Genomic DNA, 27,453 nt, shown 5'->3' with positions numbered 1-27,453 from the left:
TACATTCAGTCTTCATCGTCCCAAGAGAGGAAAATGCTATAAAATTTTCCCCGATTTTAAATTTTCCTGCATTTTAAGTTCTTTCACCCCTGAAAAACATAAAATTGTGATTAAATTAGATTTATTTTAAGATTTTGATAGTATGTGAACATTGTTAGAATGATAGTGTAGTTGCAAAGTAATTCTTATATTCTAACAAATTTTCTGAACAGTTTTTAAATTTACACAATTAGAATAACCTTAGCATGATTTATATGACCAGTGCTGTAAATGTGCATTATAATTGGATCAACCTGTAGTACCACCTAGTACGAAGAAATCACTTATATTGAACAATTATTATAATTATTTTTCCTCCTGTATAATCAACATACCTTAGGATTCTTCTTGCTCTCAACATATTCCTTCACAGCATTATCCCAGGCATATGCGTAGCCTTCATTGATGCTGTAGATTTTGCCTCTTTGAGGAATCTTCATCAAAGGGTCTGTCAGAACAAACTCGCCAATTTGCTGCAAAAGAGGTTATATATAATAGCACTGTAATTTAAAACTTACACAGCAAGCAATTGTGGTTGACTGGTTTTAACAATTTTTTTTCTGAGCCAAAGTTTTTTTTTCCTGTCTTCACATTTTCATCACAAATTTAGAGGATAAAAACAAAGTTTATTATTCGCACATTAATAGCAATAGTTTTGTACAGATTGAAAATGATAAACCTGAAATAATATCGCAACCAAACTGTAATGTGCATGGGAAGGTGTGCAGGCCTTGCCTCCTACGTGTCTTTATGGCAGGGGATACACAAAGATTTACCTTTCCATAATTACTAATTATTTGATTTTTATTATTTCACCTATTCAATTTTATGTCAGGAAATTAAACTCCCCCTGGAGAAATTTCTGGGTAAGCATATGATGGACATATTACACACACATAAAGTAACTACACCCATGGTGCAACAGCTTGTGACGACCAGGGCCTACCTACCGACTGCCAGCCTCACATGCCTCAGCACAGGTAGGAGATTATCAAACTAGTTACGGGGTGATGTGTGGTCAGCACAACGAACCCCAAGTCCTAGTCGTAGGTTTCCATGACCGTGTTACGCTACTCCCCAATGTCAATGGTGGGTGGCCACTCCCATACACTGGCCGAAATCTCAGGGGAAAAGTAGTTGTGTTTTCCCCAGGAGACTCTTAACCGGTGCACGTGCCGTAGCCCAAGCCCAAGTCCTGGTACCTTAAACCACATGGCCAAGGTGCGGAACTTATATATATATATATACTTGAGCAATTGAAGTGTCGAGATTTTCTACATGAAGGTAGAAGAGTCCTAAATTAAAACACGAAAATAAAAATATGTGAACATTACACTGTATCAATTTCTATGATCTTGGCAGGGCTATACTTTCCTATGTAAAAGACTGAATGCCAGTTTTTTAAAAACTTTTTCATGTGTTGTATATCTAATATTTGATCTTGAGCTTTTTAGTTTGCATGGAGGTGAGGTTCTATCACAAATGCGCATATACAGAAAGAAAAGCATATCAAATAGCTTAGAAATAAACTTACAGGATCCAGTGTGAATCCATTTACACCTTGACCACTTGAAAGCACCATCATAGTCGCACTTCCGTACAGGGCATATCCTGCAGCAACAATTTTATTGCCAGGCTGCAATGCATCCTCAATTCCTGGAGCTCCTGAACTGTTCTTCCTACATGGTACATAAAGATCATGTAATATAATATGCTGTTTCCCTGCAAATCCAAGCTAGGCAATGTTTTAACTTCAGAATGAACAAACATTACACGGTCACACATTTACATGCTACTGAAATAAGGCTAAATCTAGAAGCAGTGACTTTATTCCATGCTTTCAATAGTCTTACTCTTTAAGCAACTTAACAAAGCTTGGAAAGTGCAAGGGAGATTGCATATTCCAAGCAGCAATATAAATTTCTGTCAGGTTTTCTCTGAAAGGTGAGAGATTATAGAGATTAGAAACCAACTGACAGTTTACTTGAGCATCTAGCTGAATATTGTCATATCTTAAGCAGCCTCATTTTTTCAGCATTCCACTTGAGAAAATGTTAGCAATCATTAGAACAAGCTCGAGCCAAATAAAATCACAGGTGATCTGCCAAGAAGCCATGGATGTGGAGGCAATATGATCAGCACCATGCTCAGACTGCCTTTACCCCCACCACCTATTTTATTAGAGGCTGGATGAACCCCAGAGCTGCTGTATGTAGGGACATGGTGTAAAAAAATCAGCTACTCTTGGTATCAAGCCAGTCTCTCATGTGGCAAAGTCTTAAATTTGTCGAGTTTAAATGTTAACCGGGAAGAAATGAAATGAAGGGATGACTACATTTTATTAGCATGTCTAAAGCAGCTACAATAATACAGAAATATGTTTCATGGCACTAACTGTCAAAACATCAGAATTATACACTTACACACATGCTTCCGTGAACTTTGTCAGCAGCATGCAGATATTCCTATATTTTAATAATGACTAGAAATTTCAAGGAAATAAATTGAGAGTTTAAACAGTGTCCTAACATTTTACCAAAAAACACGATACAAATTAAAATAACTGTCTGCCTTGAACACAATTAAATTTGTTAGGTTTCACTAAGGACTGCCTTACAAGTTTTACACTTAATATGTTTATGTTTTGAATATATTTAGTACATAATTTTATTGCCTCATTTTAATGAAATAAGATATAATATAATAAATATATGAACAAATTTTTCATGTGTAATCTAAAACATATTACAATACTGGGAATATATTAATATCAGAAAATGTTGGTTCAAACTGAACCCGTTTAAGCCCACTGGGTTGTTAACAAACACTGTGAACCAGCAATATGAGTGGATTCTTTTCCAGAGTCCAGGTATTCCAGCAATTTTGCAAAATTTAGAAATTTCAAATATTCTGCATCAAATTTTAGTGGTTTTCATGACTAACAACAGTTGTTTTACTATTCTGATTGTCTCGCAATTGAATTTATGGATATATTTTAAGCAGAGGTAGACAAAACTAAAAATAATTCAGGTACCAGTCCCTCTTTCACAAGAGCAATCATTTTTTTTTTCAAATATTGGCTAAGAAAACCATGATTCCAACAAAGATAAGCTATGAAATGTGATCTTAAAACATTTAATCATTTATTAATCAATACAAGATTGAATTAAAAGTAATTAATTCTTGTGCTGGAGTGCTTCTTAAAGAAGGCTCTACCAGTAACATCAAAAATAACTATGCAGTACATTGTAATATATGGCCTACTCTACCTTATCCCTGCAGATTTTAAAATTCAGCTAGCAACAGTGCAGAAATTTACAATGGCATGCTCATGTTTCCGATTTAATGATACACAAGAATTTAAAAACACGTTATTTAAAAAAACAAGGTACTGGAAATTTCCATAAGTGAACTCGAAATATTAGAAAAAAATAATTTTAGAACTGAATTTAAAAATTCAATCATCAGGTGAAAAGTTTCAGGCACCATGGCTACTGGGCACCCGGCATTTTTCTACAAATAAGGTTCATGAAAATTCCATGCATATATGTTGTTTGCATTCCTGGATAGTCTATTATACGAGGGTCACTATTTATATTTTGAGCCTAACAATGAAAAAACAGGAATTTGGCATTGAAAACTGCTTTATTGTTTTTCGAAGTATTCTCCTTTATGGTCAATACACTTTTGCATTCGTTCGAACCATTTGTCAAAGCAGTTTTTCCAATCTTCTTGAGACACCTCCATAATATGGTTTTTGAACGCATCAACGGCGTCTTCCGCCGATGAAAATCGTTGTCCACGCAATTTATTACTTGACATTCGGGAACAAGAAGAAGTCATTGGGTGCCAAATCAGGACTGTACGATGGATGACCAATCAATTCGATTTTTTGATTCATAAAGTCGGTTGTTAGACGAGATGTGTGACAGCTGGCATTGTCTTGATGATGAATGATCCGACGGCGTTTGTTTGTTTTCCGTATTTGACCGAAGACCTCTGGCAAACAAATTGTTGTGTACCATTCAGAGTTGACCGTTCTACGTTCCTCTAAAGGCACAGTTGCCACGACCAGTTTTCCCGAAAAAAACAGGCGACCATTTGTTTCGATGTGCTTCGAGCACGAACAACTTTTGTTGGATTGGGTTCATCTTGAAACACCCATACAGTCGACTGCTGTTTACGTTCCGGCTCATATGCATATATCCATGATTCATCACCTGTTACAATCTTATATACGTCTTTTGAAGCACCACGATTGTATTTATTGAGCATTTGTTTGCACCAATTGACGCGAGCGTCTTTTTGAGTTTTTGTCAAATTGTGTGGGATCCAACGAGAACATACCTTTCTCACAGTTAAATGATCATGTAATATTTTATATATGCTGGTGGAACTAATGCCTATGGTTGCCTCAACCTCACAGTATGTCACATGACGATCTTGCAGTATTAGGTTTTGCACAGCATCAATGTTTTCTTGAACAACAACTGATTTTGGACGACCTTCGCGAATCTCGTCGGTGAGCGAACGGCGGCCACGATTAAATTCGTTATACCAGCGTTTCACAGTGGCAAAGGATGGGGCTTCATCGCCAAATGTGGAAGTAAGTTGATCGATGCACTCTTGTCTTGATAATCCACGTCGAAAATCGTAAAAAATCATCGCACGAAAATGTTCACGAGTTAATTCCATTTTATTGTTGTCGCACAATCTCCAAGGCAACATAAACAACACAAATGAAGCTATTGACAAAACATTTGAAGTACGTTATGGTCAATAATGCCAGACGATTCCGTGCAAACGTCAAATCGCGCCTAACTTCAATCAGTGTTGCCAAGGTTCAAAATATAAATAGTGACCCTCGTATTATATTTTTATGTATTATTGTAATGGATTGATTTGCACGAGTACACTACCATCTAATGTCAAATCAAAATAACAAAAGGAAAAACTGTGCCTTTTTGAATGATTGAATAAGCGTTTCAATAAAATTATTACATGTACTGTTTGCAACTATGAAAGCAATATGTCACTATAAAATGCAAGTCATGAAAGGTTTCAATTTCCTCTTCTGCCATGCATCAGCTTGTTATGCTACCATACTTCAGCCTTCCCATTGATACATTGAATGTATGCGCTACAAAGAGTCAGCTAAACAAAGCAACTATAGCAATGCATGTGCACTACCTACAGCTTCTGTGCTTACTTACTGCACTCCAATAGCTGATAAGAGACAGGCAGAAACATCTTCCGACTATAGCATACATCAGAGTACTCCATTGTCAATCCTGTAAACTATTGTTCATGTCATCAGTGGTAATTAAATAAAGACTACGTGGACTTACTATCTATTGTTTCACACCGTTGCTTAAAGTTTGCCGATGCTGTTTACACTTACCAATCCAAATGAAACTGACCTTTTTATATACTTGTAGAGTCAGGAGTGCATTACCATTGTTAGTGAAAACATAATGCAAAACGTACTGAAAAAGGACATTGTATGTTGCTACTTTATTTTTATCATCTTTCTTTCTACCAAAGGAATATAAATTACATTTTGTGTGTTTAAGTCCAATATATGCACTTTAAAGGCTAATTGGGACTGGACCTACACAATATATACATGCATTGTATTTTACTGTATTATTGTATTAAGGGCTGAGCCCTTATATATATATATATATATATATATATATATATATATATATATATATATATATATATATATATATATATATATATATATATATATATATATATATATATATATATATATATATATGTATGTATATATGTATAAAGCAAAGAAGGAGAAAGGAAACAACTTAATCACTTCCGTTCCATAAAGTTCACCTGGATCCACTTCCCCAGTCAGATCACCTTCTTGGATGTGGACGTGCACACCAAGGGAGGACATCTGAAAACCTCTATCCACATAAAACCCACCAACCATATGCAATACTTACACTTCTCCAGCTCCCACCCGTTCCACACCAAAAAAGCCATTCCATTCTCCCTGGCCCTCAGGGGACAGCGCCTCAACACTTCACCCACCTCCCGCCAGAATTATAAGCTCCGCCTACATGAAGCCCTGGTCAACCGTGGATATCCCTCCACCCTGGTCACTAAACAAATATCGCGAGCTGTCTCACACCACTACCACCAAGAAACCTGCCGCCACCAACCCACCTGCACGTATCACCCAATATCATCCCCACCTCAAGAAAAATGGCCCCCAATCTCCAAAACATCCTGGTCCACAACACTCCTTCACCACACAACCAACATCCCCCTGTCTATAAATTTTTCATTGTCTGGTGAGTGTTTCCTTTCTCCTTCTTTGCTTTTTATTTAGCCCTTTTGGCCCTCCTTTCTTTTATCCATATATATATATAATATAGCATTTGTTATTTTAAATTGGAATTATACAAGTATTGGTATCGGTGACACAAATTGACATTTCTGATATTACAGCATGTAAGTACAAACATCTGTGTAAGTACAAACATCTGATTCATGGATGAAATAAATCTATTCTACTCTATTCTTTAAAATGGGATCTGAACCGGGTATCGAATGCAAGACCCTCTTAATTACAAGACAACAACGTTACCACTACACCATCAGGGGAGATGCAAATTATATTAATTTAAAGGCGTATTAATGATGCCATAATATAATTTCTCTCCTGACGATACAAATGTTTGATTTATTTTACTTCCCATTTCTTCCACATTTGGGTAATCGCAAAGATGAGGATGAGTGATGGTATGATGAAATTGTGAAGGGACACTTACAAAGAACATGCGGGATTCAAACATGGAAACCCTGGTGTTGTAGCATGCTGTGCTAACCATGAAGATCGGCTACAAAATGTTGTACAACTATTAATAACACTAGCGAAAAGCACAAAACCCAGACAGACCCATTTGAGACATTTTCACAGTCTACCTGGCCATAATTAGCCTAGTGAGTCTGTGGATGCTAAGTATATTTGACAGGAGACAAGCTAGCTGGACTACCCAAGGCACAAAACACTTATTTACATAAATGCACACTTCCTTCCATAGTACAGTTAAATCTGAGTAGCTATGAGTAAAGTGATTGTCTGAATTCCAACAGATTTATTTAATCAATTTCTGAAGTCCTTTCACAGTTTCTGTTAACTATTTGCAAGATGTGGTAGCATTGGACAAACAGATGCTAACTAGGCAAATGTAAATATACTGCTGAAGGCAATTGACTTTCCTTGGTATCGGGAACTTGTTGGGTTTGAAAATGTAGTATGTTCCATAACTTACTCATGGTATTTCTGCTTGCCTACTTGGAAGAAAAATAATTTCAAGGGGAGGAAAATCTTGTTTGATTTAGTTTTGTTTAAAGTCCACTTTCTGCACATATAGGCTAATTGGGACTGAACAGTGTGTTTAAAGTGGGATCCGAACTACTATCGAACCTGGGACCCCTTGATTGCAAGGTATCCATTGGGAAGGCACAAACAGGGAAATCTTGTTTCCATAAACATGGCAACTGAATCATTTGAAGCTCTACACGCCAGTAATTTGTCCCTGTCCTGCATATACTGAGGTATTAAATTAACCTTAACCCATCCAATACCCTTCACTAAACTGTCTTACTTGAGAGGTACATAATTTTCTATGAGGAACATTTTGTTGAAAACTCTGCCCTACAGTACTATTCAATACCCAATCAGACAAGATAATTTCAAAAAAATATATTCCAGTCATTTTTTAAAAATTATCATCTTACCTTAAAATAGCGAATATGGATCCAATAGAAACAAGGCAATCTATATTTGAGGACCCATCCAAAGGATCAAAGCATACAATGTACTTCCCCTGCCTTTCAGTCTCAACCTTAAATAAAAAAAAAATGATGAAAGTATAAACAACATATCAAAAATGCTATCTGCTACAATAGAGAGTCATTTACAGTTGCAATCTTCTCAAAACTTAATAATAGCTTTATATTGATGAAATAATTATGTACAAAAAGTACTGAATCATGAAAAACATGCAAACACACAAAATAGATGAGAGGATGATTAACATTAACCTGCAAGTAATGTCCAATGTGTTGTTTGATGTAACATCACTATGTTTAATTCATTGAAATTCGTTCACGATCGTCTGTCTATATATCAACATCAACAATTAACATACACCATGGAATCTTAATACAATTATGAACACACATACGAGGTTTGTTCAAAAAAAGACCGATCTTTTTTAATAGCCCGCCAACGGTTGCAGATGGCGTGATCCGGCTCCCGTGCACACCAGCAGCATATCTTGGTAAGATATTGCCTTTTACTGGGTTCCGATCTATGCCTTAGTTGTCGAGTAGCAGCCGATTGAGTGAGGTCGTGCACAAGTGGCTCGTCTGATTAGTGACAAAGCAACAATGAAAGAGTTGGAGGAAATTTTGCGTAAAACTTCGGAAAACTTTTACGGAAACATTCCAAATGCTTAACCAAGCATACTGGGAAGACTGCATGAGCCGAACGAAGTGCTATGATTGGTTTAAGCGCTTTAAGGAGGTCAGGAGTTCGATTCCTGAAGATCCAAGGGTTGGATGACCTTCCACGTCAACAGACAACCAAAATGTTGAGATTGTTCGGGCTGTGATTCGTGAAAATCGTCGTTCAACTGTCCGTGAGGTTGCTGAAGAAGTTGGCATAAGTGTAGGATACTGCAATAAAATCCTGACTGAAAAACTTGACATGCATCTCGTCAGTGCAAAATTCGTTCAGAGCTTGTTGACAGATGACTAGAAGCAGAACAGAGTTCAAATCTCAAATTTCGATGACTATTACCATTTGGCATGGGACGGCCAAGTTGTTTAACTTTTAATTTAATATCGTATAGTACCTTGGAAAACAGCGTATGTAATAATGCTCTAATCTGACTCATCTTTACTAACTACCCTTCCTTTCACACACCATCGGACAATTTCACTTCACTAAAAAGAAAAGCAAAGATCAATTAGAGACACCGAGTCGAACTCTGTATTCTCGCCTTGCTTTGTTTATAATTTGCAACCCCAGCACGGCAGACAGTACATCAACAATCGGTGTTACTAACAACTGAAATATGATTATCTGTTAAATGTACTGAGGATCTACAATTTTTAGAATTCAATGCAAGAACTTGAATTATCTCTCCAAGTGAAATTCTTATACTGATAGATTTTCCGTGTGATTTTTTAAAAATATTAAAGTAAAAAATCCCGTGGTTATGTGAATTCCCTTTGATAATTAGACAATTCCTTTTTACAGAAAATGTCTTCAACATTGTCAACGTCAGTTGCAACACGTGTGTGTCTGTGTGTGTGAGAGCAAGGGATATATCTTTTCTTGAGGAAGAAATCGATAACAAAAAGTCTGGATGGCTCTTTAGACGCATCTATCTAAATGGTTATATAAATTTGGGGAAAATATTACGTTCGTTCTTGCCAAGTAGGCAGGAAAGTATATTTCTCGCAAATACTTCTCTAATGAGTATTACAAATTGCCCAGGATTAGTCACTTCTCTATGAAGTTTGCAACTATGTCAACACAATGCAAAAGCTCTCGCATCATGCCAGCTGAAAATGGGCACGGCTGGTTGTCTTATGGCTACCACCTTCTTTCCAGTTTCCTGCGGAGACTTTTTCATGCCTCCGCGCATGCCTCTGCGCAAGGGCCACACTGTGTTGGCCCAGAGCAAGTGAGAGAACAGCTGGGGATGCGGCGCAACGATTGAGAAGGCCGTGAGCTCGAACGCTTACGAGATTCGAATCATCTTGTTTGTAAATGTATTCATTTAACTATATTATGTCGAAGCAAGTGCTTTTTTCTTTTTATGAGGGCAGAGCCATGGCACAGCGGCTCTCCCCTTAGAGCCGCTGCTGCTTTGAAGGGGATAGTGGCTGAAAGTGTGTATCATGAGCAATAAAGCAAGAACAGCAAAAGTTTGGCCTTTTTTTTAACACACCTCTTATATCAGGGCATGAAATTTCAAGTTTGAAGTCAGTCGCCGGACTAAAATCTTTGGTCGCCACTATTTTATATTGAAAAATAATAAGAATATGAGCAATTATTAAAAAGTTAGGAATTAATGTTTGTGTAGCGCTGTCGTTCTGCACTGAAGTACCACTTATCAATCGCAGCTGCTGGGTCAAACTCTGACAGGGAGGATGGGGGGGGGGGGTCCGTTTACGAAAACTCTGAGCAAATCATCCAGTGTCTCAGTCTTCAGAGAGTTCCTGTAAGTAGTGTTGAGTCTGTTGTGACAGCTGAAACCTCCCTCACATGAGGCTGTGCTCACTGGTAGAACAGCACAAAATGTCAAAATCTGGAGCAAATTGGGGAATCTTGCTGAACACTCGGCACTGTGGATCTTCTCCAGCGTCTGATTCAAAGCTGGAGAAGAAAACAAAAGTTTGTATTCTGTCCATTCTGCTGACAGAACATCCGTTTTCTCATTATAAAGGCTCGGGTTCAAGTATATGTAGAGCTTCTTTATTTCTTCTATCCCAAACTGAAGAATATTTTTTTTGGGAGGCCAACCCAAGGTGTCGAAAACATGCAGAGATGCAATCGCATCTGTTGACATAGACGGCAATGTTTCTGTGATGTACACCTTCGCATTGTTAATTAAGTTTCCTCTAACAGTCTGAAACTCTTGCACATCCCTGATCTTCCCTGAAATGGATACATGGTACAAGAAATCTTGTTCGCTTGGTCCAACATTAGATTCCAGGTCAGCCAAAACTGAAATACAGTGTTCAATTCTTACTTTCAGAGATGAAATCAAAATATTCTTATTTTGTATGCCACGCTCAAAGGGTTCAATTGCCCGTAGAAAACCAAAAGGAAGTACAGAAGCTTAAATTTAAATTGCTTCAAACTTTTCAGCAAATCCTTAGCTTCAGCGCCATCATTGTCTCTTCTATGGGCCACCTGTTCAAGATGGGTCACAACAGCTTTCCATAATTGCAAGAGAGCCCTTATTGCACGTTCTTTGCTGGCTAACCACCTAATAGTGTGGATATCACTCAGTTTTAGAATTTCTTCTATAACTTCTGCCGTTTCTCTCAAGAGGTGAAGTCTTGAAGCATGTTTGACACACATTTGAAACAACGAAATTTTAGTCGCCAGCCCAAAACATTTGGTCGCCAATGGCGACCTGGCGACCGGAAATTTCGCGCCCTGTCTTATATGCTAATGAATATCTCTAATTTTTCCAATTTATTACATGCATACATTTCAATACATTGTGGTGCAATTGGCAAGTATGTGACAATAACCAGTTTAGACAATATATCTCCAATAAAAATCTTAAACCCACCTCAATAACATTGTCATTCTCCTCACTGACCAGTAGGCATGTAGTAAAAGAAGATCGAAGCATATTTATGAAAAGATCATTCGACAATACATCCAGCTTCTTCACATCTTCCCCTTGAACATTTGTTGAACCAGCCAATCCATACCTGAAAAATAAAGCAAAGAATTAAGATAAGTCCTGAACAGCAGCGGTGCCAGAATTAATCATCTAGGGGTGCTGAGGGGGTGCGATGCTGAAAATAAAGAAAACCTGAAACACTCATACAACCTTTCAAAACTGGGGGAGCAAGGTGCCAAAATGGGGGGCAGGGGGGGCAAGGATTGTTTACTTTCCCTTGGTAGATAAGGTTTAGCAAAGTGCGTGGGCAAAAATAGCAAAAAGAGTAACAGCAGGGGGCAACTGCACCCCTAATCGCCACCTCTGATTAACATAAATTACTGACTGAAATGAAATTATGTGTGTGAAGTGTATAACTTTAGATTGACATCCATTTTCCAGGTTGGCCGTGCCCCCTTGCCCTCCCCCTGGACGTCCATGATGATATGTATTAAGTCTTCTACTCCAAGAAAGTGGTCATATAGTGCCAACATTCACATACACATTGCAGTTTTATTGAACTAACTAACTCTCTAGCCTTCTTAAACCCAAAGGTTCATGTCTGCAGCAACACAGGCCTTCCATCTTTCCCTATCTTGAGCAAGTTCTATATACTCTTTTTTATCCCTACCGATTTCCCTTAGGTCCATCTCAACGTTGTCCCTTCATCTTCGTCTTGGCCTTCCTACAGGTCTCTTACCATCAGGTTTCCAACAAGAATCCTGTAAACTCCTCTTTCCTCTCCCATTCGTGCCACGTAGCCTGCCCACCTAAGTCTTCTTGATTTAATTATTCTAATAATATCTGGACATGAATACAAATTATGTAGTTCTAAATTATGTAACCTTCTACACTCACCTGTCTCCTCATCCCTTTTAGGTCCAAATATTTTCCTAACAATCTTATTTTCAAATACTCTCAATTTATGTTCCTCTTTCAATGTAAGGGACCAAGTTTCACATCCATATAATACTACAGGCAAAATTACTGTTTTGTATATTTTAACTTTTAGTTAACTATTAGTCTTATTGAACTATGCAGTGAAATACCAAATTAAATTATCCTTGCCTTTAAAAACAATTTTTTAACCAATGGTGGTACAAAATACATAGTACTTAAATCTGTACCTGCAGTCTGCCACTTCAGGACAAAACATGAAGTGCAGAGCAACTTCTTTTTCGTTAAAATCCCTTCTGCCGCACTATCCCAACGAACCGTATAATTAATCGTGAACATTGGGATTCTTGCTAACATTTTTTGAAAAAGCCTGAAATTGTGCGTTTACTAGACATGTTACATAGAACGTATCTTAAATCATCTACTTTAACATTATTGATAGAGCACTTATTTCTGGGGAATAAGAAGCCGTCAGATGGTGTTTTACTGTGTACTGAGCTAAACAAATAAGAGTAGAAGGATAAAGGTAGGTGGCTGAGGGATGCGCCAGCACTTACCTCTGCTTCCTGGCGACGGCACTGGCTGCTACTATCAAATGATCTACCAACTGATTATAACTGAAATAAGGCCTGGTGACAGGGCACCCTTCGCTTAAATAGTAGCCAGTTCCGCTGTACTTTGCAACCTCCGTTTCCTGTGGAATTCTCCTCTGCAAGTTGGGAGTATTCGAGCAGATGGAGGAAACCGGATGTCAAGAACACCAGTAAGCAGACGTTCTACACCCGCATCCCTAGCCATTAACAAGAAAACTACTCTTCATGTTACAACTCGCATTAAATTCAATTTCCCAAGCACAATCTGGTGATATCTTGAAAGCAGCTGAAAATTTTGCTTCAGTGCGAGGAAGACCAAGCAGGCGGAAAACGTTTATCAACAATGCAAAAAAGAATATTAAAAAAAACAACATAACTCACATTAAGCTATAGGCAATTTAAAAAACCAAGCAGACCACTTGAAGAAACAAAAGAAGAAATATTCAAAACAACAATAGTGACACAATTTTTTTAAAAAAATGGACGCTGATCTTTATAGAGGCTGCCGCCAGTACAGGAAAGTATGTACAATTTATCAGAATCTCTTTCAGTGCTTGCCGTTAATATTAATAATAACGGTCTTACTTCAGTACCTAACATTAGCTACTCAATATGACGACATGAGTAATACGACACTCTAAAGGGTTAGCATTTTCAGCTGAACGTAGGGGGTGCTGAAGGGGGTGCAGAAGAAAATTAAGGGGTGCGCCCCTGGTCCTGAAGCTTTCCCAATGACAAAGAGTAGGGAGATTCTTGCATGTTTATGCTTTCACCACTATATTCTGAGCCTAGACACAGATGTATGTATTTAAGAGGGCGGTGGAGTTTGGCGAAGGTCGCCGTGGAAAGCGCTTAAATTTAACATGGGCTTTTTTGCATTTTGTTGAATATAACGTTTTAGGACAAAAATTTGCCGGAAAACACGCAGTGGATGTGAACTTACTTTATGAAACTTTAAGTACATGACACATTTATGCAATTTCAGTTCGATAAATATGCACAAATACCATTATTTTTTTTCAAATTCCCATAAGGAAATACGTAAATAAGCACAGAATGGTTATAGGATTTGTGGGTAGCACCAACGAAAATGGCCATTATGATGCATACTAACGTAATGCTCAATCCTTTTATGACTAAGCCAGGGAGGGCTTTTCTTTCAAAAGTCACTTGCACAGCCCAAAATGATTGTTTAAAAATGTCATGTATTATCGACGGCGAAAGATACGGCCGCTTCAGCCGAATTTCATTCATCATAGTTCGCCACTTGGCCACTAGATGTCTCTGTTCGAAAATTGCCCCAGGCTGAAGGGAGGGCTGTTTCGCGCGGGTGTTTGAATCCTCTGCACAGCTGGGTTCCGTCCCCTCGTCAGAAGGTCCCGTAGCTGTCACAGCTTGATTTATTGCCTCTTTCCCAGGCAAGAAACCAAGAAAGCAGGAAGGCCATGAGTTTGTGTATTTTTGAGTGTAGAGAAGCAGAGCATATTTACCGTGAATTGGAACCAGTGACACAGTAACTTTATCTCGATTCCTACCGCGAAGAACGTATTCAGGGGGGTCCAGGAGTCCCAACCTCCCCGCGAAAGACTTACCAAGTACAAAAATTAAATAATGAGATCATAAAATAACTTCAATTAAGTAATGAAAATAAGGTTGTTGTTTAGTCGCAATTTGTTTATTTCCGCAAAAATATTGGAAAGCAATACGACTTTGAATGACAGTACCAAAGAAGATTTATGCAAGAATTATTACTACTTATAATAACATGCAAAATATTACCAGGCATTTTACTTTCGTCAACTGGATCTAACATCATTTTTTCATACTCAATAAATATTATATTCTTTATCTATTTGACATTAATTTCCTTGCCAGGGCAGTTTCTATTTATTTACAAATTTTGCCGACCTTAACTACACGTAAGCTAGATAATGAATACGTGATGTTATACTGTATCACTGTTGTTATATCGCCTTCTTATCTATTAATGTAATAAAAATAGATTAATTATTTTAATATAATTATACTTATTTTAATTTAACATTATTAATATTATTATTTTGAGACATTACGTTAGGACGCCCCTCCGAAATATATATCTCGATACGTGCCTGGTGTTCGATTTGAATGAAATGTAGAAAAGGCGGGGAGGGTGGTAGCGCTTCCTCTTTTTACATTTCGATAGTTTTACCTCACATGTAGTACTTTGTGAGTCAACGATGCAGGTAGGAAATACGTGTACACACACACACACACACACATAATTGATGATTCGCAAAGGAACTTCGTTAAATTCCCATGCTTGTTCCGCTCACAAATCACATCCTCTCCAAATTACAATAGCCTACTATCGTTGTTGCTTACACAAACATTTGTTTTTGGAGTGGAAGGATCATGAAAAGGTCTACTGTTTCTTTGCAAATCTTCAATTAATCTAAAATTTAGTATAAAAACATAGTTTTGGCTGACTTGCTAACTTGAGATTTAAAGACAAATTATTAATTTGAATTCTTCATTAACAATAACAAAAGTGACATAAAATGTAGAAGGACAAGACTCCTGGCTTGATTGAGAATTACATTAGAGATGTACAGGTTAGGAAAGGGGAGGGAGAATTCCGTAATGTCAAAAGGTCCCGAGTTTGGTACCTGGTGGACGCCCAATAGTTCAATCCCACTATAAATGTAGGTCCAGTCCCGATTAGCCTATCTATACATAAAGAAGACTTACAGAAACTCAAACTCAAGATACTCAAACGACCGGCATAGGGTTGACGGCGCTTGGTACAGTGAGAGAGCTCCCCTTTGCCAAATTAAAATTAGGAAACAAAAACTCATCTTCAGAGGTTCCCTCACTTTTTCGCCCTTAGATGGCAGCTGCTGATAAGGGATGAGCATCCCCCCCCCCAAAAAAATAAAATTCTGCCTACGGGCCTGCTGTCCTGCATCGTGACCGTCCGGTCCAAGGCGTCATGCTTTGGGCTCTCCAGCTACGGGACGCGCGCAGGTTCGAGTCTCCTGGAAGAAGCGTAACAACTTTTCTCCTGATATTTCGGCCAGTCAAACTCGCAGCCCGCGAGCCGCATGTAGGCCCCAGCATCTGTTAATGCGGCCCGCCTTGGCCCCACTTAACACTCCATGCTTGAAATTATCTATACATTTGTAGTTATCGCGTTTTCTCTTTTCTCGTGATACAAGACCAGACTCATCCAAACTTGAACACATTGACCAATTTTCCCTACACAGGTATACACTCCATTATAGAGTAGGTGTTGTGTCAACTAAGCAAGCTGATGGACATGTTACTTCTGAAGTACGAAAATATCTTGCCAGCTGGGGGAGGGCAGCGTGCATACTTTCTGTCGCCTATGAGTCTGTTTCTTGATTTTCAAGGATTTACCTGGAAGAAAAGTCAGTTTCTGTAAAAGTTTCAGGGAACCATATGGCTGCCCAAACTTCGTGGGAGTAAGAAAAGGACTATAGACGAGGAATGTAGATTTTTCAAGTGAAATGCTTACTTTTGTTGTGAAGTGAATAGTGAAAAGCGTAGAAAATTTGTACCCTGATAAAGTTTATTCATTCAGAAGTATTTCTATATCACGAAATAAATTTGCCAACCTCTGTGGAGGAATGGTTAGCACAGCCCGTTGCGACACCAGAGGTTGCGGGTTCGAATCCTGGCCTGAGCATGGGTGTTCTTTGTATGTGTCTCTTCATCAATTTCATCATACATTTACTCATCCTCATCGTCGCCATTAGCCAAACGTGGCAGAAAAGCAACGCTAATAAAAAAATATTAAAAAATCAGAAATACAGTTGAGGAGAGGATTGATAACTTAGTCAACGAACAATTGAAAGCAGAAATTGTTCGTGTTGTTGCCTTTTCGCTCACAATATGTGAAATTACGAACGTCTGCGAGCTAGCTGGGTTAGCTCCCTTCATTCGTGGATGCGATTCTCATCTCGATATGACAGTAAAACTACTTGAATGATTCCTCCCAGTGACACAAGGGCTGATATTTTGAAGGAAGTGGAGGTCATTTTGCAAAGTTACAGTCTTCCGTTATATTAAAACTTTTTTAATAAAGTTATAATTTGTCCTTCTCAACTTCTCAGGAATACCATGAATGGCAGGAATATTTGTCCACAGTAAAAATACTACGTGATGAATTTGGAAACAGGTTTCAAGACTTCAGAGGGTGCGAAGGGCAATATTCTTGTTCTGCTCTGCTCCCTTTTCTTTTGATGATGCGTGTGCAAGTCCTGCCTTCGAATGGAACTTATTGAATTGCAGTGCAACTCGTATTGAAAAATAAATGTCGCGAGGTGGGCTATCCTTGATTTTTCTCATATCTCCCATAGGAGTATCCTCGAATAAACTATTTTGCTGAAGAAATTTTATTAATTTTGGTTTTACTTGCCTTGGTGAAAAGTTGTTTTCCATAATGGAAGATTAATGAAACAGCCGAGCCGAATGATCAAGAATGACTGACAAAATATTTGTTGTTTGCATTAAGAGTTTCATGCTCACAAAAAACTTATTGCAGACTTTTGAGAAGCTTGTTAAAAAAAACTGTCAAATCTGTGCGAAACGAAACTATAATTGCACACAAACAGTTTCTTGCAAAAAGTTTTTCACAATTGTAACCAATTTATACTCGAAAGTAACATGTAAAATACTATAACCATGAAAAAATATGGGGGGAGGTCTATATATAATTTACATATCGATGCTGCAATAACAATCACTGGAATCCGGCACCGTTGGGTCGAACCACTTAGTTCTGGACTTCAAGGTGTTGGGGTTCTAGATGTGTGACCCGGATAGTTTTGACATTATCGTTATGCGGCCCTACTCACGAATTGAGTTTGACATGGCTGGTCTTTAGGACCTGTTGAGGAGATTGGGGTAACCTTCAACAACGGCTGGGGGGTTCGTCGTGCTGACCACACTTCACCCTGTAACTGGTTGGTGTATTAGTGAGGCCGGCCCTTGTGAGTGAGTGAGTGAGTAGGCCCTTGCCTTCACGGGCTGTTGCGCCACAGGTTTACTTACATATATTGGCGTAAGGTGTGGGCTCACAGCGGCTCGACCTCTCCTCGAAATTCTGTCAATTTATTTTGACCAATTCACTGGGGATTTTTTAAGAGTGCTTTGTAACACGTATAGTGCTCATCTCGAAGATCATACTATTGTTAGTTGGACTGAAATTTCAGTTTGAAACCAATCAATCGAATCCAGGCCTGGGCATGGGGGGGGGGGGGTGTTCTTTCATCAATTTCATATCATCACTCATTCCCTCCCATCTTCGCGAATAGTAAGAAGTGGCAGAAAGGCGAAGTAAAATAGACCAAACAGATCAACCTTGGCCCAGTATATCTGCTGTGAACTCAACAATGAGAACTGCACGAAGGGACTTGGAAGATTATAAGAAAGGAAACTGTGGCCGAGCGCGCTCAGCAGTTGCCCGATGGTCTGACCATGGAAGGTTCCACGTTCCAGCCGTGGCATCAGCCTGGACATGAGTGTTAGAGTGTAAAAGAGAGAGAGAGAGATAGAGAGTGAGAGTGAGTGAGTGAGTGAGTGAGTGAGTGAGTGAGTGCGTGCGTGCGTGCGTGTCTTCATTCATCTTCCTCGTCGCTAATTGTCAAATGTGACAGAAGCAGAAAATAAAATACAAATACAGACGTGTCAAACGTGTAATTTTCAACTACGAAAATGTATAATTAGAAACATATGCAGAGGATAAACACTGTATGAAATTAACAATATATTATTCACGCAACATGGTATATTTCCTCTGCTTTACATACATATAAAATTTAATACACTAAAGCATGCACGAAATATCCATTTCTCATTGAAGCACAGGAACTTAGTGCTAGCTGTCAACGACAGAGCTATTGCTTGTTATTTATTCAGTTTATTTTCTCTTTAGGAAAAAAGTTCCCATACCTTCATAAGCATGGGAGTCCGGAAGGGAGGGCAAGAGGGGCCATGTCCCCCCTACGGGAGAATGAATGTCCACATAATAATTATATATATATATTTCACAGATAATTTAATTTCCATCACAGTAATTTATGTTACTCATTATAATTGTGTTTAAGGAGCGTGATAATTTCAGACTGAAATAATGTTTTTTGAGCGGGCATCATTATCATGGGGAAAATCTGCCTTCTTTGCCCCACCCCCGCCCTGGAAAAGATCCTGCGGACGTCCATGTTCATAAGATAGTTTACTGTGGTGTAAAAAGGATTTTAAAATCGTCGCTATTAGTCAAAAGTGACGGGAAAGCGACGCTAAATAACAAAAATCAACTCAAATCAGTAAAGAAGATTTATGTCGAGTTAACAGCTATTGAAATATACTGTAAAATATATTCACTCATGATAGTTCATTTGTAAATATGTATCTACATTTCTTTCCTTAGCACGAACTATTATAAGTGTTATTCTCACTACGAAAACAGTGTTAGTGATGCCTCTGCAATGATTGCTCCATCTACACTGCAGAATATGCCTAGAGCATTGCAGCATTCAAAACAGAATGGTAAAGTTTTGTTCTACTGTTTCACAAAAATGGATCGGAAATTTATAATCATATAGCCTATCATATATATAATGAGCTGCTGCAGGCTGAACTTTGCCAGTTAATAAAGAATTTATAATAATAATATATCGAGGTCCAATCTGGCCTCAGTTCCTCGAATGTAACATATCTTGTCTGGTTTTATATGTATGTATAACATATATATAAGAGGTCTTACAGAATACAAATAATTATATGTATATATAGAATTGTGCACAAATGGTGCTGCAAAGCCAATTGATTTGTGGGGAAAATGCAGTACTTTCCCTGGAGATGTTTCGTTTCCAGTTTGAGGATCTTGCCTCAGGCATTTACTCCCCGTTCGCTCTCTGGCCTTTGAACTCTCAGCAGGAAACCCAACGCCAGTGTCCGACCCTTGTCACCACTCCATCATTAGCTTCAGCCTTTCTCAGACAAAGAAAGGGAGTCATTTTCAAGTCAGATAAGTTGGAAACAGGTCTATTTCTTTGGTCTTGGAATAAGGTGCAAACCCATTATCATTACCGTATAGTTTACTATTTTCACTTCACGCACATGCGTGTTTAAAATTTTTGGAAATATATGAACAATTCTGAATATTCTTGTTCTACGGGAAGAATTAGTGTGTAATCATATTTCACTTGGGAGTGAGATTATTCATCTCTTGTTCATTCACGCAATGGCTCCATTGTCATCGAGACACAAGAAGGGAAATCCGAAAAATGAGTTGAGATTATCAGTGCAAAGAAGAAAGAGGAAGCTATCCGCTGGATTGAAGAGATACGTTGAAGAAAAAAGGTAAGATTAATTTTTTATTACATCTTTTGTTACATTATGTGTGTGACACACACACACAGAGATATATATATATACAGGGGTAGAAAAACTAATACATACTAATTCCGGCGCCTGACCTTTTTCCGCAGGTTTTTTGTTATTTATTTCTTATTTTATTTATTTATTTATTTTCTTGCAAATATGATCTAAGAAAGCCATAATTTCAACTAAGATAAAACTGAACATTTTGAAATGTGATCTTAAAACATTTAATGTATCAATTATTTCAAGTTTGGATTAAAAGTATTTAATTCTTGTGCCAGAGTGGCGTTTCTGAAGAAGACTCAACTGGTAACATTCATTCTTTGTATTTTGCACAATTCTTGTTAATTGATGAATTTTGTTAATTATGAATGTGTACATATTAATCTTCGTCATACGTTTGCTGCATTTTGCACAACCACCACAAATGCTTTGTTTCATTATTTAAATTTTTAATATTTTAAGAGCTCTATACATAAAATTTTACCGAATTCCATTTGAATTTAGTAAATCCAAATAATAAATAATAGGACGTTCAAGTTGAAAATAATGAGACACGAAATTTAGTAAGTTCAAATAATGGGGCTGTGAGCAATTGGAATTACATATAACGTGGGGGGTAGGGATTAGTTATTTAAAGTAATAGTGAGGTAAGGGGATTACCAATTGAAAGTAAAAGGTGGGATAAACAATTGAAAGTAATGGAGATGTGCGTATTATCAATTGAAAGTAATGGAGACGTGCGTATTATCAATTGAAAGTAATGGAGACGTGCGTATTATCAATTGAAAGTATTGGTAGGGTGGGGATTATCAATTGAAAGTAATGGGGAGGTGGGTATTATCAATTGAAATTAATGGGGAGGTGGGTATTATCAATTTAAATAATGGGGAGGTGGGTATTATCAATTGAAATAATGGGGAGGTGGGTATTATCAATTGAAAGTAATGGGGAGGTGGGTATTATAAATTGAAATAATGGGGAGGTGGGTATTATCAATTGAAAGTAATGGGGAGGTGGGTATTATCAATTTAAATAATGGGGAGGTGGGTATTATCAATTGAAATAATGGGGAGGTGGGTATTATCAATTGAAATAATGGGGAGGTGGGTATTATCAATTGAAATAATGGGGAGGTGGGTATTATCAATTGAAATTAATGGGGAGGTGGGTATTATCAATTGAAATTAATGGGGAGGTGGGTATTATCAATTGAAATAATGGGGAGGTGGGTATTATCAATTGAAATAATGGGGAGGTGGGTATTATCAATTGAAATAATGGGGAGGTGGATATTATCAATTGAAAGTAATGGAGAGGTGCGTATTATCAATTGAAAGTAATGGGGAGGTGGGTATTATCAATTGAAAGTAATGGTAGGGTGGGGAATATCAATTGAAAGTAATGGGGAGGTGGGTATTATCAATTGAAAGTAATGGTAGGGTGGGGATATCAATTGAAAGTAATGAGGAGGTGGGCATTATCAATTGAAATTAATGGGGAGGTGGGTATTATCAATTGAAATAATGGGGAGGTGGGTATTATCAATTGAAATAAAGGGGAGGTGGGTATTATCAATTGAAAGTAATGGAGAGGTGCGTATTATCAATTGAAAGTAATGGGGAGGTGGGTATTATCAATTGAAAGTAATGGTAGGGTGGGGATTATCAATTGAAAGTAATGGGGAGGTGGGTATTATCAATTGAAATAATGGGGAGGTGGGTATTATCAATTGAAAGTAATGGGGAGGTGGGTATTATCAATTGAAAGTAATGGTGAGGTGCATATTATCAATTGAAATTAATGGTAGGGTGGGGATTATAAGTTGCCAGGGCACGGATGTTCTTTGCGAGTATCCCTTCATCAATTCCATGTAATCACCATTTTATGTCGTGATTAGCCAAAAGTGACAGAAAGCGACGAAAAATAATCAACCAATCAATCAACGTATCTACACTCTCGATGGTGTTACATTTCAATTGTTCGGTTTCCAGTAAACATTCCATCTTGACGTCATCCGTAAGACTGCCATTGTGACCGTAATACTTGTAGTTATTTCGGAGCAAGATGACCAGATATGATACGTGACTTATCCTGAGGGGTGCGAAAGCCAAAGCTAAAAACTATACACAGTCCATAATTACCATAGCATCAGGTCTTACAAGATATATACATACAGGTGAGTCACTATTCTGTGACATCATCAGTAATAGGTCTTAATATTAAATAACACAAAAATCACGCAGCAAATTAAAGGTATTACGAATAACATTAAAAATATTTCTAGAATTGGAAAGAGCAATAAACATTTGTGCAACGACAAAGGAAATTAACAACAATAAATATTAGTTCGAGGGGAAGCACGTGTCATAATGATACAAAATGATAACATGTAGAAAGTTTCAAATACGTTTGAGCTGTTTTTAAGATGGGTAATACATAAAGTGTAAGTTCAATGTTTACCTATTCGTTACCTTACATCATTGCTACTACTGTAGTTGTACATTTTGTTCCATTGGTTTGTCTTTCGCCACTTCTGATTATCCCTAGGTCATTCCACATATCCAAGACTTTTTCCTTTAAATTCGAAATAGTCTCGCTCCCGTCCATCTCGAATTATTATCAGCACTGTTCGTAGTAGTTAAAATAATAACTGTTACTATTGTTTGTGCTTATTACTATTAGATACAAATTTTGTATCAACACGAAACCCCCCTACAAAAAAAAAGAAAGTAAATGGCGACTAGTATGCCTCTGCCTTGTTATCACTGGTATGCTATACATTTACACAGCGTACTTTCAATTAGTTATTCTTACTTGATTCGTCGTTACTTTCAACTGATAATCTCTACCACCTTCTTTACTCTCAATTTATAATCTCAACCGCACAAAGAGAAATTCTACATAATTATAGCAGCCACTGTAATCAACAAAATTTATTCAGTCCAAATCTCATTTGTGAAGGTCCTGACTGTCTGCTGTGGCCAGCCAGCAGTGAATATTTTGCCAGTGGAGAAATCTTGAAAGAAGCCGAAACCAGAATGAAATGAAACAGGTGGTGCCCTTTCGCAGCGGTCACGAAGGGGAGGGGGTGGTGAAGGCAGGGGGGAAACATGGTGGCAAGTCTTTCCACCATGGGGGGGAGGTCCTCTGCCCTCCGGCCTGTGCTCTTCCTCTAGTTTAGGACACAACAGAGAAAAATTGCTAGTTCACTGATATGTCGCTAGGTGTCTCTGTATCGCATCGGGCCAGGAAACTACTTTCATGCCAACCTCCAGCCCACTCTTAACAGTACTTGGAAAAATGTTTCTTGTTATTTTGAAATGAGAACTATAACTGTAAGTCAGTTAACTTTTCCACTTTTCTGTTCATTTCAATAGTAATGAAAAACTAAGTGGCCCCCACACCACTCATTATCATTGCAATTAGAAAAAAACACATAAAATGAAATATTAATTAAAATATATGTTCAAGAGTGAAACTGGATTTTGAAAAATTGCTGGTTACTGGCATCTCTATAGAATTTTGCATGTGTGGTTGAAATTCCATCTAATCTCAGTTCTCAAAGTTCAAGACAAAATTATGAACACAAAGATTGGCAGGCAGCCTGGTTCAAGGGTCAATGTTTATCGAGAAAAGTTTCTCAAGCCAGTATATTATCTCTTCATAACTATTTAAGGACAGCGATTGTTTAAACCTGACCCCTACCCCCTTGTTCCTTAGTCATTACTGTGGTTATCCTAGTTTGAAATACTTCATTTAGTAATCACATAAAGACAAACATCTATTACAGGCTATGATTTTACTAAATTTTGTCAAGTACAAATATAGTATGTAAAAAATTTGTAAAATTATTTTAATAACATAACATAAAAAATACAAATGGTGTATGTCTCCTACACATTGCTTTTGGTGTCTGTTATTAAATACAACATCGAAGTTTTGTTAGTGGCAAATTGCATGCAAAATGGACCCAAGTTCCTCTTGTTTTATTGCAATTTCATCATGCTACATATCCACTTTCTACATAGTTTGATTTCGATTTACGTCTGTTAACACACATTGTCTTAGCGATTACTTACTGCATGTTAACTTGACACTGGTTTTTCTTTCGTAGCTAGGTTAGGTGGGTCACTTCTCTTAGCATTAAAATAATATCCCTAAATACGTTCTAAAAAAAAGGTTCTAAATTACTTCTACATTCAATCCCACTATAGGTCTTTTCATTTCTTATGGCAGGCACTCTACAAGCTGGCAAGGGAAGTGTGGATCTGGGAAGAGACCAATCCAGTGCGATAAGAAACGCAGCAGCCTGTAGAATGAGGTGCACGTAGTACTTATTCTGTGGAATATTCCCCGCTCGCCACTTCCCTTGCCAGCTTGTAGAGCACCCACCGTAAGAACTGAAAAGACCTATAGTCTATGATACTTACTATCTAGCAATGGAGAATGCATTTTCCATGAGTCGGTACAGTTGATTTTATGTTCCTACTCCCTCTATGCAAATAGTAGTTTATATCAAGGATAGTGAGAAGTACATTTAATTGTAAATCCATGTACAGTATAACTCCTGCCAATAATATTAAAACTAAATCTCGAAAGTGTACTGACCAATGGAATCAAGGGACTCTAAGTTATATTCCCGATGATGGCACGTTGTATTCTGGCCTTAAACCTTGCCAAACTTTTGACACAACCCTTTAAGAGCAAAAGCTTGTAAAGCAACTTTTCATTGAACTGTGTGGTAAAATGTGATGAGCATTATATCGACTTTTAGCATGCTTGCTAAACTAGAGCCTACAACTTCCTTGCAAATAACTTCTCAATTTTCCTCACAATTTCATTGGTTTATTTATTTATTCTGGTAACAGTTCAGTATATCAGAAACACATTTCTTAATTTTTACAGAAGAAACTACTTATGGAAATGAGTTTCTGCAAGCTTTCCAACCTTCGACGAAGTATTTTATTTCATCGTGGAATCTATTTGACCGGGAAATCATGTAGTATTTTTCAAGAGAAATAAGTCACCAACGCACAATTGCCATGCTTTCGCTACGTGAACTGCATGCTGTGTACATTTGATGACGTAAGCCCCTGTCAGTGTTTCCAACCACTTTTTTTTCCCACTATGCTTGCCTAACCGAACCAAACCTAACCATATCAGAAATGGTTCATGGGGCTATCAGTCAGCTACCGTGCATAATGGTTTGCGGAGCTATCCGTCAGCTACCAGTGCATAATGAACAATTTCCACCGGTGACGAACACGATAGTAGGTATTTTTCGGTGAAGATGGTTGGAAACACTGCATAACCACGTGAGTCAAGATGTGGCCGCCATATTGTGTGTTAAGGAAGTGAAGAAAGGAATAAAAAAAAAATCACTATGTGAGAAATTGTTTTTGTTTTTGTGTAAAAAGCATAATAGCACCTTGAACTATGTACCACAATACACAATTGGTAAGTACGAACCATGCGAAACACAAAATACGTATCCGCTTTTAACGTGTTTCCGATATACGGAACTGTTACCATGATTCTTAACTTCTTACCTAAGTATGATGATACAATGTGAATTTTACATCGTCTTTAAAGCTCTTTGGTCAATTGTGACAATAAAAATGAATGCAGAAACACAACCTGGGACTTCTGGCTACACTGACCACTCCATTTGCAGATCAGCATGGATTATGCAAGTCTGCCTGTCACGTCATGCTCTAGGTTCAGTAAGAAATGACACAGTTAGCTTGGTAGTTAATACAGCAATGTATATGCCTACAGCAGAGTAGGCATATATCAGATATGTGTGTCGAGTTCTATTACTGTAAGAAGGCAGGTGACATATGGCCAGTTATCCTTTAATGGAATGTCCCCTGAATTTCAGAAGGTGTTCCATGTCTATCCGTTTCTTGCAACATTTCTATAAAATGGAGAACTAACTCACCACTACAAAGAAATGTGTACATGAAGTGACTCTACCACAATTTGAATCTTTAATTTCTTTCTACAAAAATATATATGATGAAAATTTGACATGGTCTGCAACATGAAGTTCCACATGGTAATTCTAAGGTATTATATGGAGAAGTAAGAGAACCACCTTCCAAAGTTTATTCTTATAAATATGCTACCCATCAACACGTAATTCAAGTAAAGGCTGTAGTATCTATCCCCTGTGTAATGCACCATCGATGAAAGCACATAAGATGTGTGGATGGCTAGACTCTAGTTTACGTCCTTCTTGGTTTGATTTGATTTGGTATTTTAAGTCCACTTTATGCACAGTAAGGCTAACCGGGACTGGACCTACAGTTTTAAGTGGGATCCGAACCACTTGTGCCTCCACCGGGTATCGAACCCGGGACCCCTTGATTACAAGGCAATGACGCTACCACTGCGCCATGGGGGAGGCCCTTTTCGTCCTTCTTGACCGCAGGTACATACTGATTAGAGGCTGGGTGAGCCCCAAAGCTCTATTAAGTAAGGACATTTGACATGGGAAAAACAATTTAATAGAAAGGTTTCCACACTTACAATTTTGCTATTCCGGCCTTTCTTACTGCTGAACTGACTGCTTTAACAGCTGATTGTAAGCTACTCAGTAACTGAGTTAAATCTCCCACTGCCTCTGGAACCTTTTTCTGCTCCGCTAAAACAAAACGCGTTAACGTCATACAGTTTGTATCTATTATCCGTTCCGTGGATGCCATACTGGATTACAATATGCAATAATTCTCTGCACACACTGATTTATTTCGCTGTCGGCTTCAATACCACTTGTCCACGTATGTCCTTTCTGCGTCCTTCGGCCGGTACTCCAGACGACGTCCAATGCTGCTTGCGGTTACAACACAGATCACATTCCCCCTATGTTAAAGTTGGTATCGTTCCAGAGTGCATGCATTCAATTCAAGGTCATCAGCTGATCCACCTGCTCGAGTGGGCGTGCCCCCCCCCCCCCCCCAATGTAGAGCCAACGAGATGTTAGAAGAATATTACAACATTCAATGGAGAGTAGAGAATATTTAAATTTGGTCTTCATTTATTTCCCATGATTTCTTAAAAGTATTGGTTTGTATTCGTGT

The 27,453-nt window shown here is 38.0% G+C and overlaps 1 protein-coding gene across 1 annotated transcript in view; it reads right to left on the bottom strand.

The window, feature by feature from the left end:
- The window catches only part of fbp (fructose-1,6-bisphosphatase), a 29,781-nt gene extending 2,570 nt beyond the window's left edge, over positions 1-27,211 (bottom strand). The window contains exons 1-5 of the mRNA XM_083140850.1: positions 26,903-27,211; positions 11,394-11,538; positions 7,813-7,919; positions 1,574-1,718; positions 375-512 (exon numbers count right to left, since the gene is read on the bottom strand). Coding sequence (XP_082996976.1) covers positions 375-512; positions 1,574-1,718; positions 7,813-7,919; positions 11,394-11,538; positions 26,903-27,078 — 711 coding nt within the window. The 5' untranslated portion in view covers positions 27,079-27,211. The remainder of the gene's footprint in view (positions 1-374; positions 513-1,573; positions 1,719-7,812; positions 7,920-11,393; positions 11,539-26,902) is intronic.
- Positions 27,212-27,453: the final 242 nt, after the last annotated feature.

The sequence above is a fragment of the Lepisma saccharinum genome, chromosome 19 (genome assembly GCF_977018435.1).
Source record: "Lepisma saccharinum chromosome 19, izLepSacc3.1, whole genome shotgun sequence".
Lineage (NCBI taxonomy): Eukaryota > Metazoa > Arthropoda > Insecta > Zygentoma > Lepismatidae > Lepisma > Lepisma saccharinum.
The sequence above is the reverse complement of the archived record's forward strand: the minus strand, read 5'-3'. Positions and strand labels throughout refer to the sequence as shown.